General features: G+C 42.5%; 1 protein-coding gene across 1 annotated transcript; it reads right to left on the reverse strand.

Moving 5' to 3' along the window:
* Positions 1–1397: 1397 nt before the first annotated feature.
* On the reverse strand, positions 1398–6145 carry LOC123398809 (probable protein phosphatase 2C 21). Its single transcript, XM_045093262.1, has 10 exons — positions 6026–6145; positions 5862–5928; positions 5300–5405; positions 3937–4057; positions 3504–3641; positions 3249–3399; positions 3091–3167; positions 2954–3006; positions 2318–2372; positions 1398–2189 (listed from the first exon to the last, which is right to left on the reverse strand). The coding sequence occupies exons 1-10, from the start codon at positions 6128–6130 to the stop codon at positions 1719–1721; spliced, it is 1344 nt and encodes a 447-aa protein (XP_044949197.1). The 5' UTR covers positions 6131–6145; the 3' UTR covers positions 1398–1718.
* Positions 6146–26239: the final 20094 nt, after the last annotated feature.

The following is a 26239-nucleotide window of genomic DNA, read 5'->3' on the forward strand; positions in this document are numbered from 1 at the left end:
CTAAAATAACTTATATTTAAGAACAGGAGTATCATCGTATCTTCAATGGTAGAAAACATAAAAATGCAATTCACTCTTTTATCGATGGTGAGGTAAGTATCGAGGGGACATGAAACCTCCTGAAATATGCTACCTTACAATGAGCTCTTCCGGCCTGCCCCGGGGAATCTTTTTCACTTGTCACGAGAAACTTATGGAAGCTAAAAATGCCTTTTTAACCTGTGCCCTCACTAAAGATGAGGTTAGAACTGCTCTTTTTTGGGCTGGATAGTAATAGGGCTTTGGACCTAACAATATCCCCGCGGAGTTTTATCTGTGTTGTTGAGATTTTGTCAAGTCTAATATCATGTGTCGTTTTGAGACATTCCACGTTGGCATCATTATAGTGTATTTGGTTCGGGGACGGAGTAGAATGGACTGTCATGGTTCCATTCCATTCCATCCAAATGGATCAGTTCCATTTCCGGTGTTTGGTAGAGGGAATTGGGTGAAACGGAATAACTCCATCTCGGCGTTTGGTTTATGGGATAGAACGGAATGGATTTGGTTTATCTCAAATCCTTTCATAGCTCTTTATGTTTGTTAATTTCTGTCAAAAATTGGTCAAAAAGACAAGCATTAGAAGGTCGGATGTATCTGAAAGATATACGTGTCCAGCTAGCCAAACGAAAACAGAGTATACTATCTCAATGATTAACAAACATAATTGACGAGTTCCTTTTAAACTGTCCTCAGAGAAAGGAAGAGTGGATTTTCTTGAAACTAACACTAGAACAAGCCTGAGCATTGCTGAATTCCAACAGCTACTGCTGTACTGTTTCACCTCTTTTTTGCTCGTCACCTGTCGCTCAACGCATCCTGTGCTGATGGAGGTCAGGTTGACCTTGTTCTGGTTAGAGCGCTGACGGAGGAGGTTGGCACCCGTACCTCTCTCTGCTGCCAGTAACTGCTGTCGAATTAGCCACAACCGCTCATGTCGCCCCGTTGCTAGCCTGCTGTTGAAGCAGCGGCAGCCAGCGAGCCGCCCCCCACGCCGTCGTTCGGGAGAGCGAGAGGCGGCGGTGTTCAAGAGGGACGAGGAAGAGACTAGATCAAGAGGGGGAGAGAGGTGAGGGAGTGACAACGGCTGCGGCCCGCAGGTTGGAGAGGATTTCATGTGGGAGTCCGTCGGGGGAGCAAGCTGACAGCGTCTAGAGGCAGCCCTTTCCGCGTGGTTCCATGCATGCGTTCGACATGTTGAAGGTAATATTCAGTTTTGAAGAATGAGTGTTCCATTCCATCCCAGCCCATGATCCTGAATCAAACACTTCCGCCCAATTTGCCTCCCTCGTTGTCCTTATAAACTGATCACCAAACCCCCCTTGAAAATCAGGTTGAGGAATTCACTGACAGGAACATTAATCAGCCGTCAACAAAATGCCTTTATTAAGACAGGAACATTATGGACGGGATTCTAACACTTCAGAGATCCTTTTACCATACCCAAGTTAAGAAAAAGTTGGAATGGTCCTTAAGCTTGACTTCGGAAAAGCATAGTACAACAAATCAACTAGGAATGCCAATTGGATTGTCAGAGCGCGCATGGTCGGTAGGCGCGAGGCATTTTTATCTGAATGGGTTGGGAGCGACTGGTTCTTCCCGTGATAAGTCGGTTCATAAGGGATGTTTTTTCCACACGACACGCTGGCCGATTGCCACGAACTCTGTCAACACTCTCTCTAAACTAGGTCGCTTGCATCCGTTGACTGAGTGGTCTGAGTCGCACTCGTGCTGGCACAGTTCCCGTTCTTCAACAGACCCAACACACGGCTGAGCGGCTTGACATGTCTTCTGGGAGATTTGCCTGTGCCAGATCTCCTGCTGTCGACAGAAAAGCATCGTAAACCCTTCTTCTTTTCCTGCCCCAGCGCTTTGTCAGTGTTGTCAGTGACTACAGCAGTTTCAACAGATTGCCTGCCATCAGATGTTTGGTCATTGACCTCCTGTATGTCAGGGTTTGGCACCATAGGAGCAGGCGGGTTTGGATTTGACTCAACCACTATGCCATTGCCTCCATGGGTAGAATCTTGCACCAGAGGAGGAGGCTGGTAAGGATTGAACACAACCACTATCACTGACAAGTTAAGTTTTGATCCCTGCGCAAGGCATGAATCCAGAAGCTCCTCGCAAATGGATTTAAGTTCTTTGCCCTGCATTGATGACAAACCTAAACGAATTGAATTTTCTTTGTGCTGAAACTTTTCCAGTGGGTAGTTTATCTTAAACGTACTATTATTTTTATTGACAAGCAGAATTATTTTTAACGAAAAAGACTCACGGATTGCCAGCCTTCACGTACAGCTTCAATCACCTGCGTACTGCTCTTGACAGACCTGGAGAAGAAAAATATCAACATTTACTTAATCTTGTTACGGCTATATATAAAGGAAAAAAATGTGGGGTAATATACAAAAAAAGCTATAACCACGGGGCTGGATCCAGACTGGTGACCAGTAACGCGATCTCTTATTAGTTTTAGCATAATTCCACGTGAACATAAAGACTTTCCGCTCAACTCCTATCGTTGTTATGGAAAACAATCAAACATAGTAAAGTGCCATTTCCATATAGCAAATCAGCATGATATTGAACTATTTAATTTAATTAATTATCTTATATAAAGCACTAGCTAACCTAAATACTGACACATATTGCTCTTTTCAGCAACTTGAACTCAGAAAATAGTTTACTGTCCTCCGTTTGAGAAAATGGAAACTGAACTGCACATGTGGATGAAGTAGCTCAAACTCAGGCCCTTCTAGGACATGCTGGATCAAATTTAACTTGAACGAAAATGTGCAAACTTCAGGTGACAAATATTACTTGCTTAGGATGGAACAGGCATGAAAGATAAATAATAATTTTGAGTAACTTTAGTAGCTTGGATCAACAGTTATTTTCACATCATACTTACCAGATGCCAGAACTTGCTAGAACAATAAATTCCATGCTATTAGTGATGTTCTCCTAGAAAAATAAACAGTCATTCCCATCAGACCGCAAGCAGCAAGAAACTTACACATAGCTCATGCAACATAGTGACAAACTTACATCGAATATGGCAGGAATAGATATCACCATTTGTTCTCCACAAGACAAATATTTATTCTGCTTGAATAGAAAATCACCTGAAATGTAAATAGTTAAAAAATGCCCATCAACAATGGATTGTATCCAAGAAACCTAAAGCAAATCAGATAAGGACTAACCAAAAGATCTGGAAGTGGGTAATGTTCCCTCGACGCATTGAATGCCCAACTTTGACCCAACAGCCTCATCCCATACTTGTCCTCCTGCCTTTAAGATTCTCTCCTTTTCAAGTTCGGCCGCTGGTTCATGGGGTTTGGATAGATCAAGAACCTTACAATAAAAATGGATAAAAAAATGTTATGCACATTTCAACACATACATTATCACAAAATTGGACGCGGCAAACAGAAATTTGATTTTAATTTTCACTCTACCTTCAAATTCTCTTGGGCTTCAGGATGCAATGAGAGTACACAGCGGGAATCACCAATGTTACCAACAATGATCCGATTGCCTTTAATTAGAACAGTGCATGCTGTGCATCCTTCCTGTAGGGGCCCAAGATAAGGTTCCTGCAAATAAATTACAGACTGAGGCATAATGCAGAAAAAAATGAAAATCATATGGAAAATTAGGCTATTGAAGAATAAATTTGCTGATGTGCCCTTCAATAAAAGAAGCAAACAATGACAAACAAATGATCAACTCAACCTCAATTGCATTTAGCTTCCGGTTCAGAAAGACATCTCAGAAAAATACAGTAGATCTCCTTTATGACACCCTCTGATCCCTTCTAATTCCCCTTTACACATTATAATATGCAGCATTAACCAAGAGATAAAATGTTTAAAGAACATTCTGCATCACCTTCCACAGCCACCGTTTAATAGTACAACCACCAATGATGAGACGCCTTATCAGATTGCTAATCCCAGGAGGATAAGCTATTATCCTCCAGTCATCTGACTGTTTCAACTTCGCATCGATACTGCAACAATTAGTTAAGCATAAAACAATTAGATATTGCATCTCTACGTGCTAGCCTTTTCATCTTTCAATATTAAAATGGAAATGCATACATATGAGTGCAGATTATGTGAACATGTATAGATGCACATAACACTTGTCTTCTGTGTGGGCCACAGTTACTCATTGTTTAATGAAATTTGACGGATTTGCATATCATAGCTAAAACTTCACAATTATTGAAAACTATTCTGAGGCAAGCGGTAGTGGTGTTAATGTTTTTTTTATGGATATCAATCCCGAGGAGTTATGCTGGAGTATTTGTGCTCTGAATAGCAGTGAGGGAGTTTATTGACTCGTTGCATGTTAATTTGGTGTGTTTGCGAGAAACTAAACTTGCTGTAATCGATCAATACATTTTAATGCACCACTTGACGGCTTTGCTTGCCTGCTGACATGAGGGGCATACTGTTGGTTTGGGATTCGGCCTTGTTACAGGTGGATCAGATCACTCTTGACACTGATTTTCCATGGGCCTGGTGCGTCTAAAAGACGCCAATTCTTCGTGGATGACTGTTGTGTATGGGCCTCAGGGAGACGAACTCAAAACACAATTTCTACCTGATCTGGTGGCTCGGCATTAACTTTTTCCTAGGTCTAGAGCATCAGAGACGAACAACTAGAATCTGAATTGCAATATAATGTGTAGGTTCAGGTGCTATGTGGAGGACCATGAACTGAGATAAGTATATATGCACGGACGTCGTTTTATATGGGTTTGTGATTTTCAGATTGAAGGTGGCTCGGGAATCCTGATTGGTATCTCACGATGATCTTTGGCTTCGCCACATATTGAAATTGGTTGTTCCCAGGCTGTCCTCTCTCGAACGAATAATTTCAAGGCAACATTTCAAGAATTAGATGGCTTCCAGAGGGGGATGCCAACAGAAATTTGGTCCAAGCTGTTGCAAATGGCCATAGAGCAAAAGAAAAGCATCGCTTTCATTAAAGTCCAGGGGCAGCTCCTCACTGACGGGGAGGCTAAACATGAGGCTTTCTCGGTTCATTTGAAAGCTTGCTGGGATACCATGGCTGCTCTCCAGAAATTATTGGTCGTTGAAGGTCGCGGATTTGAGGTACTCAACAAGGCTCTTATCTGCTTACTTCCCAAAACAAACTGAGACAGAGGACACTACTGACTATCGCCCCTAGTGCATAGGGTTCGAGAAACTTTTTGCGAAAATGTAGAGCATGTGGAAAATACCTAGAGTACACATTAATCATTGCATTCTGCGGATTGTTGGCATAGTCCCCATCCTTGGCAAGGTCGTCATGAAATTGAGTCCAGCAATACCTTGCAACGTCTGCTCCTGAAAAGGCAAATATATAACATTGCATGAGCATCTTATATAACAGAAAACAAAGGCTGAATAAATCATACGCCTGTACAAAAGTTCATACATTGGTTGAAATATCCCTTCAGTACATGTGATGGCTGTAACGAAAGTACACTTAAGTATTGTAGTAACATAAAGCATCCACCAGTCGAAAAAAAGTATCAATTAAAGTTTGATGTCCTCCGCGGTTGTGACCATTGGAGGGGAGCTAAAGTTACAGTTTGGTATGACAGCTCGCTACAAGGTGCTGCACTGAAACACAATTTCCTCTGCTGCATAAGTTATGTTATGTTCGTCATAATCTCAGCACAGACCCGATTGTATAAGTCAATCAGTTATGATAAACTTTAGTTACTGACACATAATTGTAAAAAAAAAAAACAGCTAAAAAAGCGCTATGTTCTAACAGTGTCAGAATGAGGATCAAACCTCCATGGCCATCATAAACACCAAAGAAGGATGTATTAGATCGATTCAGATCTAGGATACTTGTGTGCTGCAGATGTTAAGCGTAGGTGGATCAAATTCATTATTTCATCAATAAAAATCGCATAGTATCTCACTATTTTCATAAAGTAGTGAATGCAACTCACAAAGTCCTCCATGGCATCAGGCCATCCTTGCATGGAGGAGGCAGCATATCTGATTATATTATTGCCTCCCTGGGTAGAACACTTCTCTGTTGTTGGTTTAGCCATTGCCCGCTAACTCTGCTGAAAAGTTCCATGTAACGCATTTTTGTTACTGATTTATCAGGAATGGCTTACAATTTGTAATGTAAATAAACCAACACTACTCTGCAGAACAAAAAAAAGAAAAAAAAAGAGTTTTTTTCAATTGAAAGGTTGCCGGGTTGTAACTCATGCTTGGATTAAGAGCCCCTGGGGGTATAACAAGGCATTAGAACTCATACATCTGGACGTTGCCGTGCGCAATAGAAACAAGGGCAGTAGAGTGGAACTCGATTTCTGTGTAACTTAGGATGCGCTTTATACTGCTGATACGTAATCACCACTGTAACCAAAATAAAATAACGAAACCTTGTTGTAGTAGATGTCAAGAATCAACAGTATACGCAAAATAGGAATACGAAAGGGAGGAGGGGGTTGGGGTAGCGACAGGAACCAGCGGAATCAACCACAAATGGTGCGAATCCACAGGATCGAAAAGGTGAAGACAATTAAATCATCACGGGGGGGCTCGGTGTTGTTCACCCTCCTCAAGAAATGCGGATTCGCCAACGTAGAAAATCTGAAGCAAAACAGGATGGAAGCAAATCTACGAGAACGCCGGGAGGAAAGGGAAGAAGAGAAAGAAAAAAGAAGCTCTCGGCATTTGTAGACTCTGTTCCTTGTGTAACATATATCCCTCTAAAAACAAGCAATAAGGCCGAGTCGAGGATCGGCACCCCACGTGATTGATGCGACATACCGGGCGGCGGGCGGCGAGAAGAAGGTGCTAGGGGTTTGGGGTTTGGGGTTTCTCTGCTAGGAGTATTTGGTTAGGTGGGGGGGGGGAGAGGGGAAATGATAATGCGGGATTGAGCTTGAGATGAATGCTCCTTGTGTCTCGCTTTCTCCCGTGCAGAGGAACAGGCGCGGCATTCCTTTTCTTTCTTCGCCGCGACAAGGCATGACAGGTGGGGTTCACGAGCGCCTGATGATGATGGCTCTGGGGAGTAGGGCGCGTGTGAACCGCCGTACCGACCGGGGCGACGTGCACGGTCCATTCACTCGCACACACACGTCTTGTTTTCTTTTCTTTTATTATTCATATAATATATCACACACGTCTTATTTGTTGTCTACCGTGCGGGCAAATAGCCACCCCTGCAATAAAATGTAACCAAGATGGTGTGCTTACAATAAAGTGTCAATCCCCCTGCAATAAAATGTAATCAAGATGGTGTGCTTACAACAAAGTGTCAATCCCCCTACAATAAAATGTAACCTTTTTGATGGTGTGCTTACAATAAAATGTCAATTACCGTGATAGCTGTTCTGTATTGGACCGGTCTCACTAAGACCAACTCTAGCGCTCGACCCTATCCTATCCGTCTGTGTCCGTTTTGGGTAAAACAGACACGCCAGGCGGCCCAGCGCGGGGGTGCAAACCGATGTTTGTCCGTTTTCTGTCTGTTTTTGACCCATTCCCGACCCAAACTTGATCCGTTTTTCAGGCGAAACGGACAGCACGCGGACGAGCGCGCCTGTCCTCCCCTGGCCCTCCCGTCAGTGGCACAAAGCAGCGCGGCCTTCTCGCCCCCATGCCCCATTCCATTTCATTTCCCCTCAAAACCCTCGCACGTCCCGCCCGCCACCCTCTCCCGCTATTGGACGATCCCCCACCGAATTCCGGTGACCCGGCCGTCGTCCCGGCCACCAAGGCGAAGAAGAAGAAGGCGCCACAGGGTACGAAGAAAGCCGCGATCGGAACTCATGCTGGAGGAGATCGCAAAGCTGGACGCAGAATCGACCAAGAGGCGGAACCGGCGGGCGGAGGCGAAGAGGAAGGACGCAACGGCCGCGTACGCCATCAAGCTCGCTGCTTGGAGCCGCGCGGACGGGCGAGACGCGCGCGCCTGTCCTCCCCTGGCCCGCCCGTCAGCGGCACAAAGCAGCGCGGCCTTCCCGCCCCCATGCCCCATTGCATTTCATTTTCCCCCAAAACCCTCACACGTCCCGCCCGCCACCCTCTCCCGCCATGGACAATCCCTCGCCGAATTCCGGCGACTCGGTCGTCGTCCCGGCCACCAAGGCGAAGAAGAAGAAGGCGCCCCAGGGTACGAACAAGTCACGGTCGAAACTCACGCCGGAGGATATCGCAAAGCTGGACGCATAATCGACCAAGAGGCGGAACCGACGAGCGGAGGCGGAGAGGAAGGACGTCGCGGCCGCGTGCGCCATCGAGCTCGTTGCGTTGGATGTCGCACGGACGGGCGGGACGCGCGGGCCTGTCCTCCCCTGAGCTTGCGTTGGTTTTTCGCTTGAAGAGAAAAGGGTGATGCAGCACAGGAGGAGTAAGTATTTCCCTCAGTTCGAGAACCAAGGTATAAATCCAGTAGGAGAATCGCACCAAGTCCAGAGTACCTGCGCAAACACAAAAGAGCTTGCTACCAACGCTATAAAGGGGTTGTCAATCTCTTCAAGATTGATTGCAAAGTGAGATCTGAAGGCGGAAAGTGCAACGAAGTAAAAGTGTAAGGCTGAAAATATGGTGTGAAGTAGACCCCGGGGCCATAGTGTTAACTAGAGGCTTCTCTCAAAATAGCAAATAATACGGTGGATGAACAAATTACTGTCGATCAATTGATAGAACCGCGCAAAGCCATGACGATATCTAAGGCAATGATCATACATATAGGCATCACGTCCGAGACAAGTAGACCGATACTTTTTGCATCTACTACTATTACTCCACACATCAACCGTTATCCAGCATGCATCTAGTGTATTGAGTTCATGACGAACAGAGTAACGCCTTAAGCAAGTTGACATGATGTAGAGGGATAAACTCAAACCAATGATGAAAACCCCATCTTTTTACCCTTGATGGCAACAACACGATGCGTGCCTCGCTACCTCTTCTATCACTGGGTGAGGTCACCGCACGGTATGAACCCAAAACCAAGCAGTTCTCTCATTGCAAGAATCATAGATCAAGTTGGCCAAACAAAACCCACAACTCGAAGAGAATTACAAAGATATGAAATCATGCGTATAAGAGATGAGAAGAAACTCAAATAAGATTCATAGATAGTCTGATCATAAATCCACAATTCATCGGATCTCGACAAACACACCGCAAAAGAAGATTACATCGGATAGATCTCCATGAATATCATGGAGAACTTTGTATTGAAGATCCAAGAGAGAGAAGAAGCCATCTAGCTACTAGCTATGGACCCGAAGGTCTATGGTGAACTACTCACGCATCATCGGAGAGGTCATGGTGTTTGATGAAGAAGCCCTCCGTATCCGAATCCCCCCTCTGACAGGGCACCAGAACGTGCCCCAGATGGGATCTTGCGGAGACAGAAGCTTGCGACGGCGGAAAAGTTTTTTCGTGGATCTCTCGCGCAGTTTTGGAATTTTCCTGAATTTATAGGCGGAAGAGGTAGGGAAGACGAGCCACAGGGGGCCCACAAGCCTGCTAGGTGCGCCCCCTGGCCGCCCTAGGGGGCTTGTAGGGTTCCCTGGTGGCCGCTGCCTTGGTTCTCAAGTCTGGTGTGTATCTTCTGTTCCGGAAAAAATCTTTTCGAAAGTTTTATTCCGTTTGGACACCGTTTAAAATCCTCCTCTGAAAAGGGTCAAAAACACGGAAAAACAGGAACTGACACTTGGCACTGAGTTAATAAGTTAGTCCCAAAAAAGATATAAAAGGCATACAAAACATCCAAAGTTTGACAAGCTAATAACATGGAACCATGAAAAATTATACATACATTGGAGACGTATCAAGCATCCCCAAGCTTAATTCCTGCTCGTCCTCGAGTAGGGAAGTGATAAAGATTGGATTTTTGATGTGGAATGCTACCTAGCATAGTTGTCCTTTGTAACTTCTTTCATGTGACATGAATGTTCAGATCCGTAAGATTCAAAACAATAGTTTGCTATTGACATGAAAACAACAATACTTCAAGCAAACTAGCAAGGAAATCATGAACTTTCTAAATAACAAGGCCAAAGAAAGTTATCCCTACAAAATCATATAGTCTGGCTATGCTCCATCATCCCCACACAACTAATTTAAATCATGCACAACCCCGGTATTGGCCAAGTAATTGTTTTCGCACTCTTACTTTCTCAAACCTTTTTCAACTATCACGCAATACATGAGCGTGAGCCATGGATATAGCACTATAGGTGGAATAGAGTGTGGTGGTGGTTGTGAGACAAAAAGGAGGAGATGGTCACATTGACTCGGCGTATTAAAGGGCTATGGAGATGCCCATTAATAGATATCAATGTGAATGAGTAGGGATTGTCATACAAAGGATGCACTAGAGTTATAAGTATGTGAAAGCTCAAAAGGAGAACTAGTGGGTGTGCATCCAACTTGCTTGCTCACGAAGACCTAGGGCAATTTTGAGGAAGCCCATCATTGGAATATACAAGCCAAGTTCTAAAATAAAGATTCCCACTAGTATATGGTGGTGGAAAAACGAGAGGCTCTCGATCATGAAGAACATGGTGCTTATTATGAAGCACAAGTGTGGAAAGGAGATAGTAGCATTGTCCCTTCTCTCTTTTTCTCTCTTTTTTTGTTTGGGCTCTTGGGCCTCTTTTTCTCTCTCGTTTTTATTGTGGGCAACTTTGGCATCTTTTTATTTATTTCCTCACATGGGACAATGCTCTAATAATGATGATCATCACACTTTTATTTACTCATAGCTCAAAGCTCAGAAACGATGATAACTCTATAGGAAATGCCTCCAGCAGTGTACCAGGATGTGCAACGATCTAGCTTGGCGTATGACGTTGAAACATCTCGCTAGCTATCTTACGATCATGCAATGGAAATATGAGAGTGACGGCACAAGTCATGAGACGGAACAGTGGGAGTTGCATGGCAATATATCTCGGAATGGCTATGAAAATGCCATCGTAGGTAGGTATGGTGGCTGTTTTGAGGAAGGCATATGGTGGGTTTGTGCACTGGCGAAAATTGTGCGGTACTAGAGAGGCTAGCAATGGTGGAAGGTGAAAGTGCATCTATACCATGGACTCACATTAGTCATGAAGAACTCACATACTTGTTGCGCATTTTTTTATTAGTAATCGAAACAAGGTGCGAAATGCATACTCCTAGGGGAAGGGTAATCAATAGATCAATTATGCTCCGACTTCCTAACATAGCGGTTCACCATACGTGCATGTTACGGGAATCACTAAGTTCAACATAAGTATTTCTAGATTCACAACACCCTACTAACATAACTCTTAATATTACCAAATCCACGTCTCAAAACTGATTGAGAGGAATCAAACTTCTCTTTCTACTCAAATGCACATGAAGATGGAAGTTTTTGTATCCCCTTTGGGTACCTATAATCTTTGGGACTACTTTCATAGCACAAACCAACTACCAAGACACGTACCGCCGTGCTCTAAAAGATCTAAGTGAAGCACATAGAGCAAAATTATCTAGCTCAAAAGATATAAGTGAAGCACAATGAGCATTCTAGCAAAATCACGATGAGTGCATGTCTCTCTCAAAAGGTGTGCAGCAAGGATGATTGCGACACAACAAAAATAAAAGACTCCTACGATACAAGACGCTCCAAGCAAAACACATATCATGTGGTGAATAAAAATATAGCTCCAAGTAATGTTACCGATGGATTGAAGACGAAAGAGGGGATGCCTTCCCGGGGCATCCCCAAGCTTAGGATTTTTGGTGTCCTTGAATTTGGCTTGGGATGCCTTTGGCATCCCCAAGCTTGAGCTCTTTCCACTCTTTATCCCTTTGTCCATGAGAACAACACCCAAAACCTGAAAACTTCACAACACACAAACTTAAACAGAAACTCGTGATATCATTAGCACAAGAAAATAAACTACAACCTCTGTAGGTACTGTAGCAATCTTGATTTCTATTTATATTGGTGTTAGATTACTGTATTCTCACTTTTCCATGGCTAGTACCCCCCGATACTATCCATAGTTTCATCAGAACAAGCAACCAACTCAACAAAAACAGAATATGTCAAAACAGACCAGTCTGTAGCAATATGTATACTTTGTATACTTCTGGTACCTCAAAAATTATGAAAAATTATGACTGCCTGGGAAAAAGCTATATAAACCAGCAGCAAAAATAATCAACTCAAAAGCTCTTTCTGAATAAAAAATAAATATAGTCTCGTGAGAGAAAAGTTTCTGTCTTTTTCCAGCAGGATCAAACAACCATCACCAAGACTAGTCATAAAGGTTTTGCTTGGCTCAAACACAAAAAGAAACACAAAAGACACAATCATAACAGAATTATGATGGTGTGGACGCAACAAAACAGAAAGAAAAAGATAAATTAATTGGGTTGCCTCCCAACAAGCGCTATTGTTTAACGCCCTTAGCTAGGCATTGATAATTCAATGATGCTCACACAAAAGACAAGAATTGAAGCACAACGAGAGCATCATAAAGCATGTGAAAATCACATCTAAGTCTAACATACTTCCTATGCATAGGCATTTTATAAGAAAACAGATTGTCAAGACAACCAATAGTTACCATATGCAAGGAAGAAGAAAGAGACAATAGCAATCTCCACATAACGAGAGGTAATTTGGTAACATGAAAGTTTCTACCACAATATTTTCCTGTCTCATAGCAATTACATGTGGGATCATATTCGAATTCAACAATGTAACTATCACATAGGATATTCTTTTGATGATCCACATGCATGCAAAGTTGACGCTCTTCAAAAATAGTGGGATTGTCATCAACTAAAGTCATGACTTCTCCAAACCCACTTTCAATATTATTGCAAATATCATATTCATCATGAGGTTTAAACAAATTTTCAAGATCATAAGAAAGATCACCACCCCAATCATGATTATTGCAATAAGTAGTGGACATAGCAAAACTAGCATCCCCAAGCTTAGGGTTTTGCATATTTTTAGCATGATTGTCACTAATAGAATTTATAGTGAAACCATTGCAATCATGCTTTTCATTCAAGGATTCCTCATGAATCACTTCATAAATTTCTTCATCACGATTTTCAGATTCACGCATCTCAAGCAAAACTCCATAGAGAAAGTCAAGGGCACTCAACTCACTAGCAATTGGTTCAACATAGTTGGACCTCTTGAAAAGATTAGCAAGTGGGTGAGGATCCATATCAATAGATCCTTAGCAAGCGAAGATGCAAGAAAATTGAAGGCACATAGCACACAAGCAAAGGAAAGGCAAATGAAAAAAAGGCAAACGAAAAAGGCAAATGTGAAGTGGGGGAGAGGAAAACGAGAGGCAACTGGCAAAAAATTAAATGCAAGAGATGAGTTTGTGAGACCTACTTGGATAGATCTCTCCTTCCCTGGCAACGGCGACAGAAATACTTCTGCTACTGCAACAAAAGACCTTCCAAGGGCGTTAGAAACACGTGCTAACGGGAGACTGTTCTTGTCTTGATTCTCCTTGGCAACGGCACCAGGAATCCTTCTGCTACGGCTAGGCCTTTAGGGACTTCCTAGGAAAATATGCAAAGGATTTCCCCGTGGCCTTGGAGCCTTGTGTTGGTGTTCCCTCAAAGCGGAAAGGGTGATGTAGCACAGCGGTGGTAAGTATTTCCCTCAGTTTTGAGAACCAAGGTATCGATCGAGTGAAGGAGTATCACAAGTGCCTGCACAAACACAAAGAACCTGCTCCCAACTCTATGAAGGGGTTGTCAATCCCTTATAGATTGCTTGCAAAGTGAGAACGGAAAGCAACAAAGTAACAAAGCAAAGTAAAAGCAGAGGTGTAAACGATAGATGTGAATAGACCCGGGGGCCGTAGTGTTTACTAGTGGATTCTCTCATGAAAGCAAGTGGACGGTGGGTGAACAAATTACAGTCGAGCAATTGATAGAACCGCACAAAGTCGTGACGATATCTATGGCAATGATTATATATATAGGCATCACGTCCAAAACAAGTAGACCGATACTTTCTGCATCTACTACTATTACTCCACACGTCGACCGCTATCGAGCATGCATCTAGTGTATTAAGTCCAAAAGAACAGAGTAACGCCTTAAGCAAGATGACATGATGTAGATGGACAATCTCATATCAACGACAGAGCCCACCTTGTTAGCCTTGATGGCAACCACTCAATGTGTGCCTTGCTGCCCCTACTGTCACTGGGAAAAGTCACCACATGGTAAGAACCCAAAACCAAGCACTTCTCCCATTGCAAGAATCATAGATCTAGTTGGCCAAACAAAACCCAAGACTCGGAGAGACTTACAAGGATATCAAATCATACACAAAATAAATCAGCAAAGACTCAAATATATATCATAGATAATCTGATCACAAATCCACAATTCATTGGATCTCGACAAACACACCGCCAAAGAAGATTACATCGGATAGATCTCCATGAAAATCATGGAGAACTTTGTATTGAAGATCCAAGAGAGAGAAGAAGCCATCTAGCTACTAACTACGGACCCATAGGTCTGAAGTGAACTACTCATGAGTCATTGGAGGGGCGATGATGATGATGAAGAAGCCCTCCAACTCCAAAGTCCCCTCCGACAGGGCGCCGGGAAGGGTCTCCAGATGAGATCTCGCGGAAACGGAAGCTTGCGGCGGCGGAAAAGTGTTTCCGAGGCTCCCTTGATTTTTTTCCGATTTTTAGGGAATATATAGGCGCAAGATCTAGGTCAGGGGGGCGCCAGGGAGGCCACAAGCCTGCCCACCGCCGCCTCCCCCTGGTGGCGGAGTGGGGGCTTGTGGGCTCCCTGCAGCCCTCCTGGCTTGGCCCACAGGCCCCCTGATCTTCTTCCGTTCGGGAAAATTCATTTCGGGGATTTTATTCCGTTTGGACTCCGTTCCAAAATCAGATCTGAAAAGAGCCAAAAACACAAAAAAACAGGAACTGGCACTTGGCACTGAATTAATAAGTTAGTCCCCAAAAAGATATAAAAGGTACATAAAACATCCAAAGATGGCAAGATAACAACATGAAACCATCAAAAATTATAGATACGTTTGAGATGTATCAGTGATACATCTCCATCGTATCTACTTTTCCAAACTCTTTTGCCCTTGTTTTGGACTCTAACTTGCATGATTTGAATAGGACTTACCCGGACTAATGTTGTTTTCAGCAGAATTGACATGGTGTTGTTTTTGCGTAGAAATAAAAGTTCTTGGAATGACTTGGAAATTTAGGAGGATTTTTTGTGGAATATATAAAAAATACTGGCGCAAGAATCAACCGGAGACGTGGAGCGAGAGCCCACAAGCCCAGGAGGCGCGGGCCCCCCTGGTCGCGCCTGGCAGGCTTGTGGGGCCCTCGGGGCTTGACACGTCTCCATCGTATCTATAATTTTTGATTGTTTCATGCCAATATTCTACAACTTTCATATACTTTTGGCAACTTTTTATACTACTTTTGGGACTAACATATTGATCCAATGCCTAGTGCCAGTTCCTGTTTGTTGCATGTTTTTTGTTTCCCAGATTATCCATACCAAACGAAGTCCAAACGCAATAAAAATTTACGGGGATTTTTTGGAATATTTATGATTTTTGGGAAGAAGAATCAACGCGATATGGTGCACGGAGTGCCCACAAGCCCAGCAGCCGCGACCAGGGGGTGGGCCCGCGGCTGGCAGGCTTGTGGCCACTCCTTAAGGCGGTTGGTGCCCTTCTTTCGCCGCAAGAAAGATAATATCCGGAAGAAAATCGCGTTGAAATTTCATCCCAATCATAGTTACGGATCTCCGGGAATTTAAGAAACGGTGAAACGCAGAATCTGGGAGCGCAGAAACAGAAGGACACAGAGAGAGAGAGATCCAATCTCGGAGGGGCTCTCATCCCTCCGCCGCCATGGAGACCATGGACCAAAGGGGAAACCCTTCTCCCATCTAGGGAGGAGGTCAAGGAAGAAGAAGAAGGAGGGGGGCTCTCCACCCCTCTCTCCCGGCGGTGCCGGAACGCCGCCCGGGACATCATCGTGTGACGGAGATCTACACCAACACCTCCGTCATCTTCACCAACATCTCCATCATCTTCCCCCATCTATATTCAGTGGTTCACTCTCCCGCAACCCGCTGTACCCTCTACTTGAACATGGTGCTTTATGCTACATATTATTATCCAATGATGTGTTGCTATCCTATGATGTCTGAGTAGATTATCGTTGTCCTATCGGTGATTGATGAATTGCTATGGTTGGTTTAATTTGCTTGTGGTTATGTTGCTGTCCTTTGGTGCCCATCATATGATCGCACGCGTGGATCACACCATAGGGTTAGTTGTATGTTGATAGGACTATGTATTGGCAGGCTAGAGTGATAGAAGCTTCAAACCTAGCATAGAAATTGATGCATATGGGATTGAAGGGGGACCAATATATCTTATTGCTATGGTTGGGTTTTACCTTAATGAACGTTAGTAGTTGCGGACGCTTGCTAATAGTTCCAATCATAAGTGCATAGAATTCCAAGTAAGGGATGACATGCTAGCAGAGGCCTCTCCCACATGATACTTGCTATCGATCTAGTAACGTAGTCAATTGCTTAGGGACAATTCCGCAACTCCTACCACCACTTTTCAATACTCGTTAGACACTCGTAGTTGTTTATTTATCTAACCAGCCCCTAGTGTTATTTACGTGTTCTTTACTTTCTTGCAAGCCTATCCTATCACTCCTACAAAGTACTTCTAGTTTCATACTTGTTCTAGGTAAAGCGAACGTAAAGTGTGCGTAGAATTGTATCGGTGGTCGATAGAACTTGAGGGAATATTTTTCCTACCTTTAGCTCCTCGTTGGGTTCGACACTCTTACTTATCAAGAAAGGCTACAATTGATCCCCTATACTTGTGGGTTATCAAGACCTTTTTCTGGCGCCGTTGCCGGGGAGCAATAGCGTGGGGTGAATATTCTCGTGTGTGATTGTTTGCTTTATAAGTAAGTAGATTTATTTGCTGTTCTAAGTTGTTCTCTATCTTTAGTTATGGATATGGAACACGAAATACCAAAAAAATAGGTGTACTTGCTACTCATGGAGATGGGAAACCTCCTGAAACCCTCGATGCTCGCTACATGGAAAATATTATATACTTCTTTAATAATCCTGAGAAAACTCCATTAAATTATGTAATGGGATACACGTTGGATCAACGTGAATACTTTAGGGATTATCGCTTGACTCAAAAAGGGAAACTTTTATGGGATCAAATCCATTTGTTGAAATGGTATGCTTGGGAACTATGCAAGAGATATGGTGTTACTTGTTGCTCTAGGATGAAGGCTCCACACCTTCCCTTTTCTTGTGAATTTAATGATCATAGAACCTTGGCTTCTTATGCTAATGGTATATATGATTACTATGATGTGGAGCAAATAGAAGAGTTTGTTGCTTTTATGGATGCTTATGAAATTGAGGCTTTGTTTAAAAGGTGTGACAATACTGATGATGCTCCTTACCGATATGAAAATTTGGTTATGCTTCATTATTGTTATACTAACTATGAATATAATGCCCATATTGAACGATTTAAGGAGAAATTCTATGCTGCCCAAGAAGAGACTATTATTTTGCAGGAAACTATGGAAGAAGATAATGCTGAAATTGTGAGCTCATTAGATGAAAAAGATGAAGAGGAGAGCGAAGAACAAAAGGAGGAAGAGTGGACTAACTACCCGTGTCCAGCTTCTAATGAGAGTAACTCTTCTACTCATACATTATTTAATTCCCTTCATTCTTACCGAAGGATGAATGCTATGATCCCTTGGATTCGTTTGAAATATCCCTTTTTGATGAACTTGATGCATGCTATGCTTGTGGCCATGTTGCCAATATGAATGATGCTTATGAAGATGAGCTAGCTATAGTCCCTTATGTTAAACATGATGATTTTAATGAATATAATATGCATGTGCTTGCTGCTCCTACTTGTAGTTATTATGAGAGAGGAACTACATCTCCACCTCTCTATGTTTCCAATATGATAAAATTGCAAGAAACTGCTTATGCTATGTATTGGCCTTTACTTGGTGTGCATGAATTGTTCTTTTATGACATGCCAATGCATAGGAAGAGAGTTAGACTTCGTCATTGCTTGATATATGTTACCTTGTGCTCACTACTAAAATTCAAATCATTGCTAATTAAAATTGGCTTTGATATACCTTGGGATCCGGGTGGATCCATTACTTGAGCACTTTATGCCTAGCTTAATGGTTTAAAGAAAGCGCTGCCTGGGAGACAACCCGGAAGTTTTAGAGACTCATTTATTTCTGTCGAGTGCTTTTATTTATTTTAAAAACAAAAATATATAGAGGGGAACTTAAAACTTTTTCAAAAAGAGAAGCGATTGAAAGGTGATGCATTGCGGAAGTGAGGGTCGACCTGTTGGGTAACGTAGCATAAATTCAAAATTTTCCTACGCATATTCAGATCTTCCTATGGAGAGACCAGCAACGAGAGAGGGGTAAGAGAATCTTCATACCTTTGAAGATCGCTAAGCGGAAGCGTTGCTAGAATGCTGTTGATGGAGTCGTACTCGCAGCGATTCCGATCTAGTGCCGAACTACGACACCTCCGCGTTCAACACACGTGCAGCCCGGTGACGTCTCCCGCACCTTGATCCAGCAAGGAGGAGGGAGAGGTTGGGGAAGAACTCCAGCAGCACGACGGCATGGTGTCGATGGAGAGACGAGGTCTCCCGGCAGGGCTTCGCCAAGCACCGACAGAGAGGAGGAGGAAGAAGGGCAGGGCTGCGCCGAGAGAGAGGCAAAAGTGTGTTCTCCAATGGCCAAAAGTGCCCACTATATATAGGGGGAGGGAGGGGCTGCGCCCCCTTGAGGTTTTCCTTCTCCTGGGGGGGGGGGAGGCAGCCCTAGATGGGGGCTGGTGCGGCGGCCAAGGGGGGAGGAGGGGTGTGGCGCATCCCTGGTGGGCCTTAGGCCCACCTGGCTTAGGGTTTGCCCCCCCTTTTCTCTCCCCCACGCATTGGGCTGAGTGGGGAGGCGCACCAGCCACCTAGGGGCTGGTTCCCTTCCCCACTTGGCCCACCTTACCTCCCGGGGTCGTTGCCCCCCTACGGTGGACATCCGGGGCCACCTCCGGTGGTCCCGGTGGTCCCGGTACGTAACCGGTGATGCCCGAAACACTTCCGGTATCTGAAACCATCCGTCCTATATATCAATCTTTACCTCCGGACCATTCCGGAGATCCTCGTGACGTTTGGGATCTCATCCGGGACTCCGAACAACTTTCGGTAACCTCGTATAACAATTCCCTATAACCCTAGCGTCATCGAACCTTAAGTGTGTAGACCCTACGGGTTCGGGAGACAGGCAGACATGACCGAGACACCTCTCTGGCCAATAACCATCAGCGGGGTCTGGATACCCATGGTGGCTCCCACTTGCTCCACGATGATCTCATCGGATGAACCACGATGTCAAGGATTCAATCAATCCCGTATACGATTCCCTTTGTCTGTCGGTATAGAACTTGCCCGAGATTCGATCGTCGGTATACCTATACCTTGTTCAATCTCGTTACCGGTAAGTCTCTTTACTCATTCCGTAGCACGTCATCGTGTGACTAACTCCTTAGTCACATTGAGCTCATGATGATGTTCTACCATGTGGGCCCAGAGATACCTCTCCATCACACGGAGTGACAAATCCCGATCTCGATTCGTACCAACCCAACAGACACTTTCGGAGGTACCCGTAGTGCACCTTTATAGTCACCCAGTTACGTTGTGACATTTGATACACCCAACGCACTCCTACGATATCCGGGAGTTGCACAATCTCACGGTCGAAGGAAAATATACTTGACATTAGAAAAGCTTTAGCATACGAACAATACGATCTAGTGCTATGCTTAGGATTGGGTCTTGTCCATCACATCATTCTCCCAATGATGTGTTCCCTTTATCAATGACATCTAATGCCCATGATCAGGAAACCATGATCATCTATTTGACTAACGAGCTAGCCAACTAGAGGCTTACTAGGGACACATTCTGATCTATTTATTCACAAATGTATTACTGTTTCCTGTTAATACAATTATAGCATGAACAATAGACGATTATCATGAACAAGGAAATATGATAATAACCATTTTATTATTGCCTCTAGGGCATATTTCCAATACGACCTTGAACACTTGTGTTCATGCTCATGGAAACAATGTAGAATTTTTCATGTAAGTTTCTCACAAAAATAATTATCCCCTTGTACAATTCCTTTGTTTTTTAAATAATGTGCCAAGTAAAGCCTTTACGATTAGTTTGGGTGATAGTTGTTTGATCACGCTGAGAAAAGACAGAAACTTTCTGCTCACGAAATTAATTTTCATTTTTATTCTGGAAGAGCTTTTGAGTTGATTCTTTTTGCTTCTGATTTATATGCAAATTTTCGAGACGTTCGTAATTTTCAGATATCATAAGTATACGGAATATACAGATTGCTACAGACTGTTCTGTTTTGACAGATTCTGTTTTCTATGCATTGTTCTCTTATTTTGATGAATCTATGGGTAGTATCGGGGCGTATGAACCACGGTGAAGTTGTATTATAGTAGATATAATGCTAATATGAATTTAGAACGAGTTCACAATAGTACTTGAAGTGGTGATTTATTTTATTATACTAACGGATCTCACGAAGTTTTGTTGAGTTTTGTGTGATTGAAGTTTTCAAGTTTTGGGTGAGAGAACGATGGATGAAGGAATAAGGAGAGGCAAGAGCCTAAGCTTGGGGATGCCCGAGGCACCGCAAGGTAATATTCAAGGAAGACTCAAGTGTCTAAGCTTGGGGATGCCCCGGAAGGCATCCCCTCTTTCGTCTACAATCTATCGGTAATTTTACTCGGAGCTATATTTTAATTCGTCACATGATATGTGCAAATGCTTGGAGCGTCTTTTGTGTTTATTTTTCCTTTTTTTCTTTTATGCACCATGCTGGTATGAGATAGTCCTTGGTTGGCTTTATAGAATGCTTCTTGTGCTTCACTTATAACTTTTGAAGTTTGGATTGCCTGTTTCCCTACACATTGAAAACCGCCATTTGTAGAATGCTCTTTTGCTTCACTTATATTTGTTAGAGCGGGGCATATCTTTTGTAGAAATAATTCAACTCTCATGCTTCACTTATACCTATTTAGAGAGTTAACATGAGTTGGTCATTCACATGGTTAGTCATAAAATCCTACATAAAACTTGTAAATCACTCAATATGATATGTTTGATTCCTTGCAACAGTTTTGCGACATGAATATGTGATACTAGAGTCATGCTAGTGAGTAATTGTGTAATTTTAGAAATACTTGTGTTAAGGTTTGTGATTCCCGTAGCATGCACGTATGGTGAACCGTTATGTGATGAAGTCGGTGCATGATTTATTTATTGATTGTCATCCTTTGTGTGGAGGTCGGGATCGCGCGATGGTTAACTCCTACCAACCTTTCCCCTAGGAGCATGCGTGTAGTACCTTGTTTCGATGACTAATAGACTTTTGCAATAAGTATGTGAGTTCTTTATGACTAATGTTGAGTCCATGGATTATACGCACTCTCACACTTCCACCATTGCTAGCCTCTCTAGTATCGCGCAACTTTCGCCGGTGCATTACACCCACCATATAGCCTTCCTCAAAACAACCACCATACCTACCTATTATGGCATTTTCATAGCCATTCCGAGATATATTTCCATGCAACTACCACCGTTCCATCTCATGACATGTGCCACCACTTCCATATTGACATTGCATGATCGTAATATAGCTAGAATGATGTTTCCATGGCTTGTCCGTTTTTTGATGTCATTGCTATGCTAGATCATTGTCACGGTACACTACTGAAGGCATTTCATATAGAGTCATAATTGCTCTAAGTATTGAGTTGTAAGTGTGATGATCATTATTAATAGAGCATTGTCCCATGTGAGGAAATAAAAGAGGCCAGCGAAGCCCATTTACAAAAAAGAGGCCAAAGATGCCCACCAAAATGAAAAGAAATTAAAAAATTAAAAAAGAGAGGCCAAAGAGCCCACAAAAAAATGAGAGAAAAGAGAGAAGGGACAATTGCTACTATCCTCTTTCCACACTTGTGCTTCAAATAGCACTATGATCTTCATGACACAGAGTCTCCTATGTTGTCACTTCCATATACTAGTGGGAAATTTTCATTATATAACTTGGCTTGTATATTCCAATGATGGTCTTCCTTAAAATTTCCCTAGGTCTTCGTGAGCAAGCAAGTTGGGTGCACACCCACTAGTTTCTTTTGTGAGCTTTCATACACTTATAAGCTCTAGTGCATCCGTTGCGTGGCAATCCCTACTCACTCACATTGATATCTATTGATGGGCATCTCCATAGCCCGTTGATACGCCTAGTTGATGTGAGACTATCTCCTCTTTTTTGTCTTCTCCACGACCACCATATTCTATTCCACCTATAGTGCTATGTCCATGGCTCACGCTCATGTATTGCGTGAAAGTTGAAAAGGTTTGAGAACACGAAAGTATGAAACAATTGCTTGGCTAAAACCGGGGTTGTGCATGATTTAAATACGTTGTGTGGGGAAGATGGAGCATAGTCAGACAATATGATTTTGTAGGGATAACTTTCTTTGGCCATGATATTTTGAGAAGACGTGATTGCTTTGTTAGTATGCTTGAAATATTATTGTCTTTATGTCAAATGATAGACTATTGCTTCGAATCACTCGTGTTTTAGTATTCATGCCATGATTAGATTATATGATCAAGATTATGCTAGGTAGCATTCCACATCAAAAATTATCTTTTTTATCATTTATCTACTCGAGGACGAGAAGGAATTAAGCTTGGGGATGCTGATACGTCTCCGTCGTATCTACAATTTTTGATTGTTTCATGCTAATATTCTACAACTTTCATATACTTTTGGCAACTTTTTATACTATTTTTGGGACTAACATATTGATTCAGTGCCCAGTGCCAGTTCCTGTTTGTCGCATGTTTTTTGTTTCGCAGAATATCCATACCAAACGAAGTCCAAACGCAATAAAAAATTCCGGGGATTTTTTTTGGAATATTTATGATTTTTGGGAAGAAGAATCAACGCGAGACGGTGCACGGAGTGCCCACAAGCCAACCAGCCACGGCTAGGGGGTGGGCCGGCGGCTGGCAGGCTTGTGGCCTCTCCTTAAGGGGGTTGGTGCAGCAAGGATGATTGTGACACAACAAAAAGAAAAGACTCCTATGATACAAGACGCTCCAAGCAAAACACATATCATGTGGTGAATAAAAATATAGCTACAAGTAATATTACCGATGGATTGAAGACGAAAGAGGGGATGCCTTCCCGGGGCATCCCCAAGCTTAGGCTTTTTGGTGTCCTTGAATATGTCTTGGGATGCCTTGGGCATCCCCAAGCTTGAGCTATTTCCACTCCTTATCTCATCGTCCATGAGAACATCACCCAAAACTTGAAAACTTCACAAAACAAAACTTAAACAGAAACTCGTGATAACATTAGCACAAGAAAACAAACTACCACTTCTTTTGGTACAGTAGAAAACTTGAATTCTATCTATATTGGTGTTGGGATACTGTATTCTCACTTTTCCATGGCTAGTACCCCCCGATACTAACCATAGTTTAATCAAAACAAGCAACCAACTCAACAAAAACAGAATATGTCAAAAACAGACCACTGTGTAGCAATCTGTATACTTCGTATACTTCTGGTACCTAAAACATTCTGAAACATTAAGATTGTCTGGGCAAAAGGCATATCAACCAGAATAAAAAAGAATCAACTCGAAATCTATTTCTGAATAAAAATGAAAAATCATCTCGTGAGCGAAACGTTTCTGTCTTTTTCCAGCAGGATCAAACAACCATTACCAAGACTAGTCATAAAGGTTTTGCTTGGCTCAAACACAAAAACAAAACACAAAAAACACAATCACAACATAATTATGATGGTGTGGACGCAAATAAACAGAAATGAAAAGATAAATTCATTGGGTTGTCTCCCAACAAGCGCTATTATTTAACGCCCTTAGCTAAGCATAAAAGTGATAGAATCACGTATCGTCATCTTTGGTGCTCAAACCATAAGTGGCCCTCATCATGGATTCATAAGGCAATCTTATTTTCTTTCTAGGAAAGTGTTCCATGCCTTTTATTATAGGAAATTGAAATATAATATTCCCTTCCTTCATATTGATGATAGCACCGATAGTCCTTAGGAAAGGTCTACCAAGAATAATAGGGCATGTAGGATTGCAATCAATGTCAAGCACAATGAAATCCACGGGTACATAGTTCCTATTTGCAGTAATAAGAACATCATTGATCCTTCCCATGGGTTTCTTGACAGTAGAATCCACAAGATGCAAATTAAGAGAACACTAGTCAATCTCATTAAAACCCAAAACATCACATAAAGACTTTGGAATCGCGGAAACACTAGCACCCAAATCACACAAAGCATTGCATTCATAGTTTTTGATTTTGATTTTGATGGTAGGTTCCCACTCATCATGAAGCTTTCTAGGGATAGAGACTTCCAATTCAAGTTTCTCTTCAAGAGATTTTATCATAGCTTCGACGATATGATCGGTAAAGGCCTTGTTTTGGCTATAAGCGTGTGGAGAGTTTAACATGGATTGCATCAAGTAAATGCATTCAATCAAGGAGAAACTATCATAATTGAATTCCTTGAAATCCATGGTAGTAATTTCATTACTACTCAAAGTTTTAATATCTTCTACTCCACTTTCCATGCTTTTAGCATCAAGATAGATGGACTCCGAATCTTTGGGGCACTTTTCAACCAAAGTGGATTCATATCCAGCCCCATAATCACTAGGTTTGTCACAAGAAAACAAAGATTCAGTGGGAGTCACACCCAGCACTTTAAGATCTTCGTGATTCTTATCACGAGAACACGCCTTTTTAAGCCATTCATGTCTAGCACGAATTTGGCCGGTTCTTTATTGGCTCTCAATCATGGTAACACGCATAGCTTTCAAAGTTTCATGTATATTGATCTTAATTGGGTGGAGCACATCTAACTTTCAAAGCATCAACATCACTAGACATTCTATCAACGCTCTTAGCCAAATCGTCAATTTTGAGTAGCTTTTCCTCTATGGACGCATTGAAAATCTTTTGTGAGTTGATGAACTCTTTGATATTACTCTCTAGATCAGAGGGTAATCTATTGTAATTTCCATGAGTATTGTTGTAGGAGTTGTGAAAGTTATTAGAGGAGTTACTAGGAAAAGGCCTAGGAACATAGTTTCCTCTAAAAGCATTGTTGTTGCCAAAATTATTCCTACCAACAAAATTAACGTCCATGCTAGCGTTGCTACTCTCAATCAAGGAAGACAAGGGCATATCAATAGGATCTAAAGGAGCACTTCTACTAGCAACCAAATTCATTAACTCATCCATCTTAGCACTCAACGAGTTAATTTCTTCTATAGCGTGTACCTTCTTACTAGCAGGTGACCTTTCAGTGTGCCACTGAGAGTAATTCGTCATGACGTTGTCTAGGAGCTTTGTGGATTCTCCTAACGGGATTTCCATGAATGTTCCACCTGAGGCGGAGTCCAAGATATTTCTAGAAGCGAAATTCAAGCCAGCGTAAAAGATTTGAATAATCATCCAAAGACTCAGGCCATGAGCGGGACAATTTCTAATCATAAATTTCATTATCTCCCAAGATTGTGCAACATGTTCATGATCAAGTTGCTTGAAATACATGATATCATTATGGAAAAAGATGATCTTAGCCGGCGGAAAATACTTGGATATATAAGCATCTTTGCACTTATCCCAAGAATCGATACTATTTTTTGGCAAAGAAGAAAACCAAGTTTTTGCGCGATCTCGCAACGACAAAAAAAAACTTCAATTTAATCACATCATTATCCACATTTCTCTTCTTTTGCATATCGCAAAGCTCAATGAAGGTATTGAGATGGGATGCGGCATCTTCACTAGGAAGGCCGGAGAATTGCTCTTTCATAACAAGATTCAGCAAAGCGGCATTCATTTCGTATGACTCCACACTAGTGGCGGGAGCAATCAGAGTACTAATAAAATCATTGTT

The sequence above is a fragment of the Hordeum vulgare genome, chromosome 5H, assembly GCF_904849725.1.
Source record: "Hordeum vulgare subsp. vulgare chromosome 5H, MorexV3_pseudomolecules_assembly, whole genome shotgun sequence".
NCBI lineage: Eukaryota > Viridiplantae > Streptophyta > Magnoliopsida > Poales > Poaceae > Hordeum > Hordeum vulgare.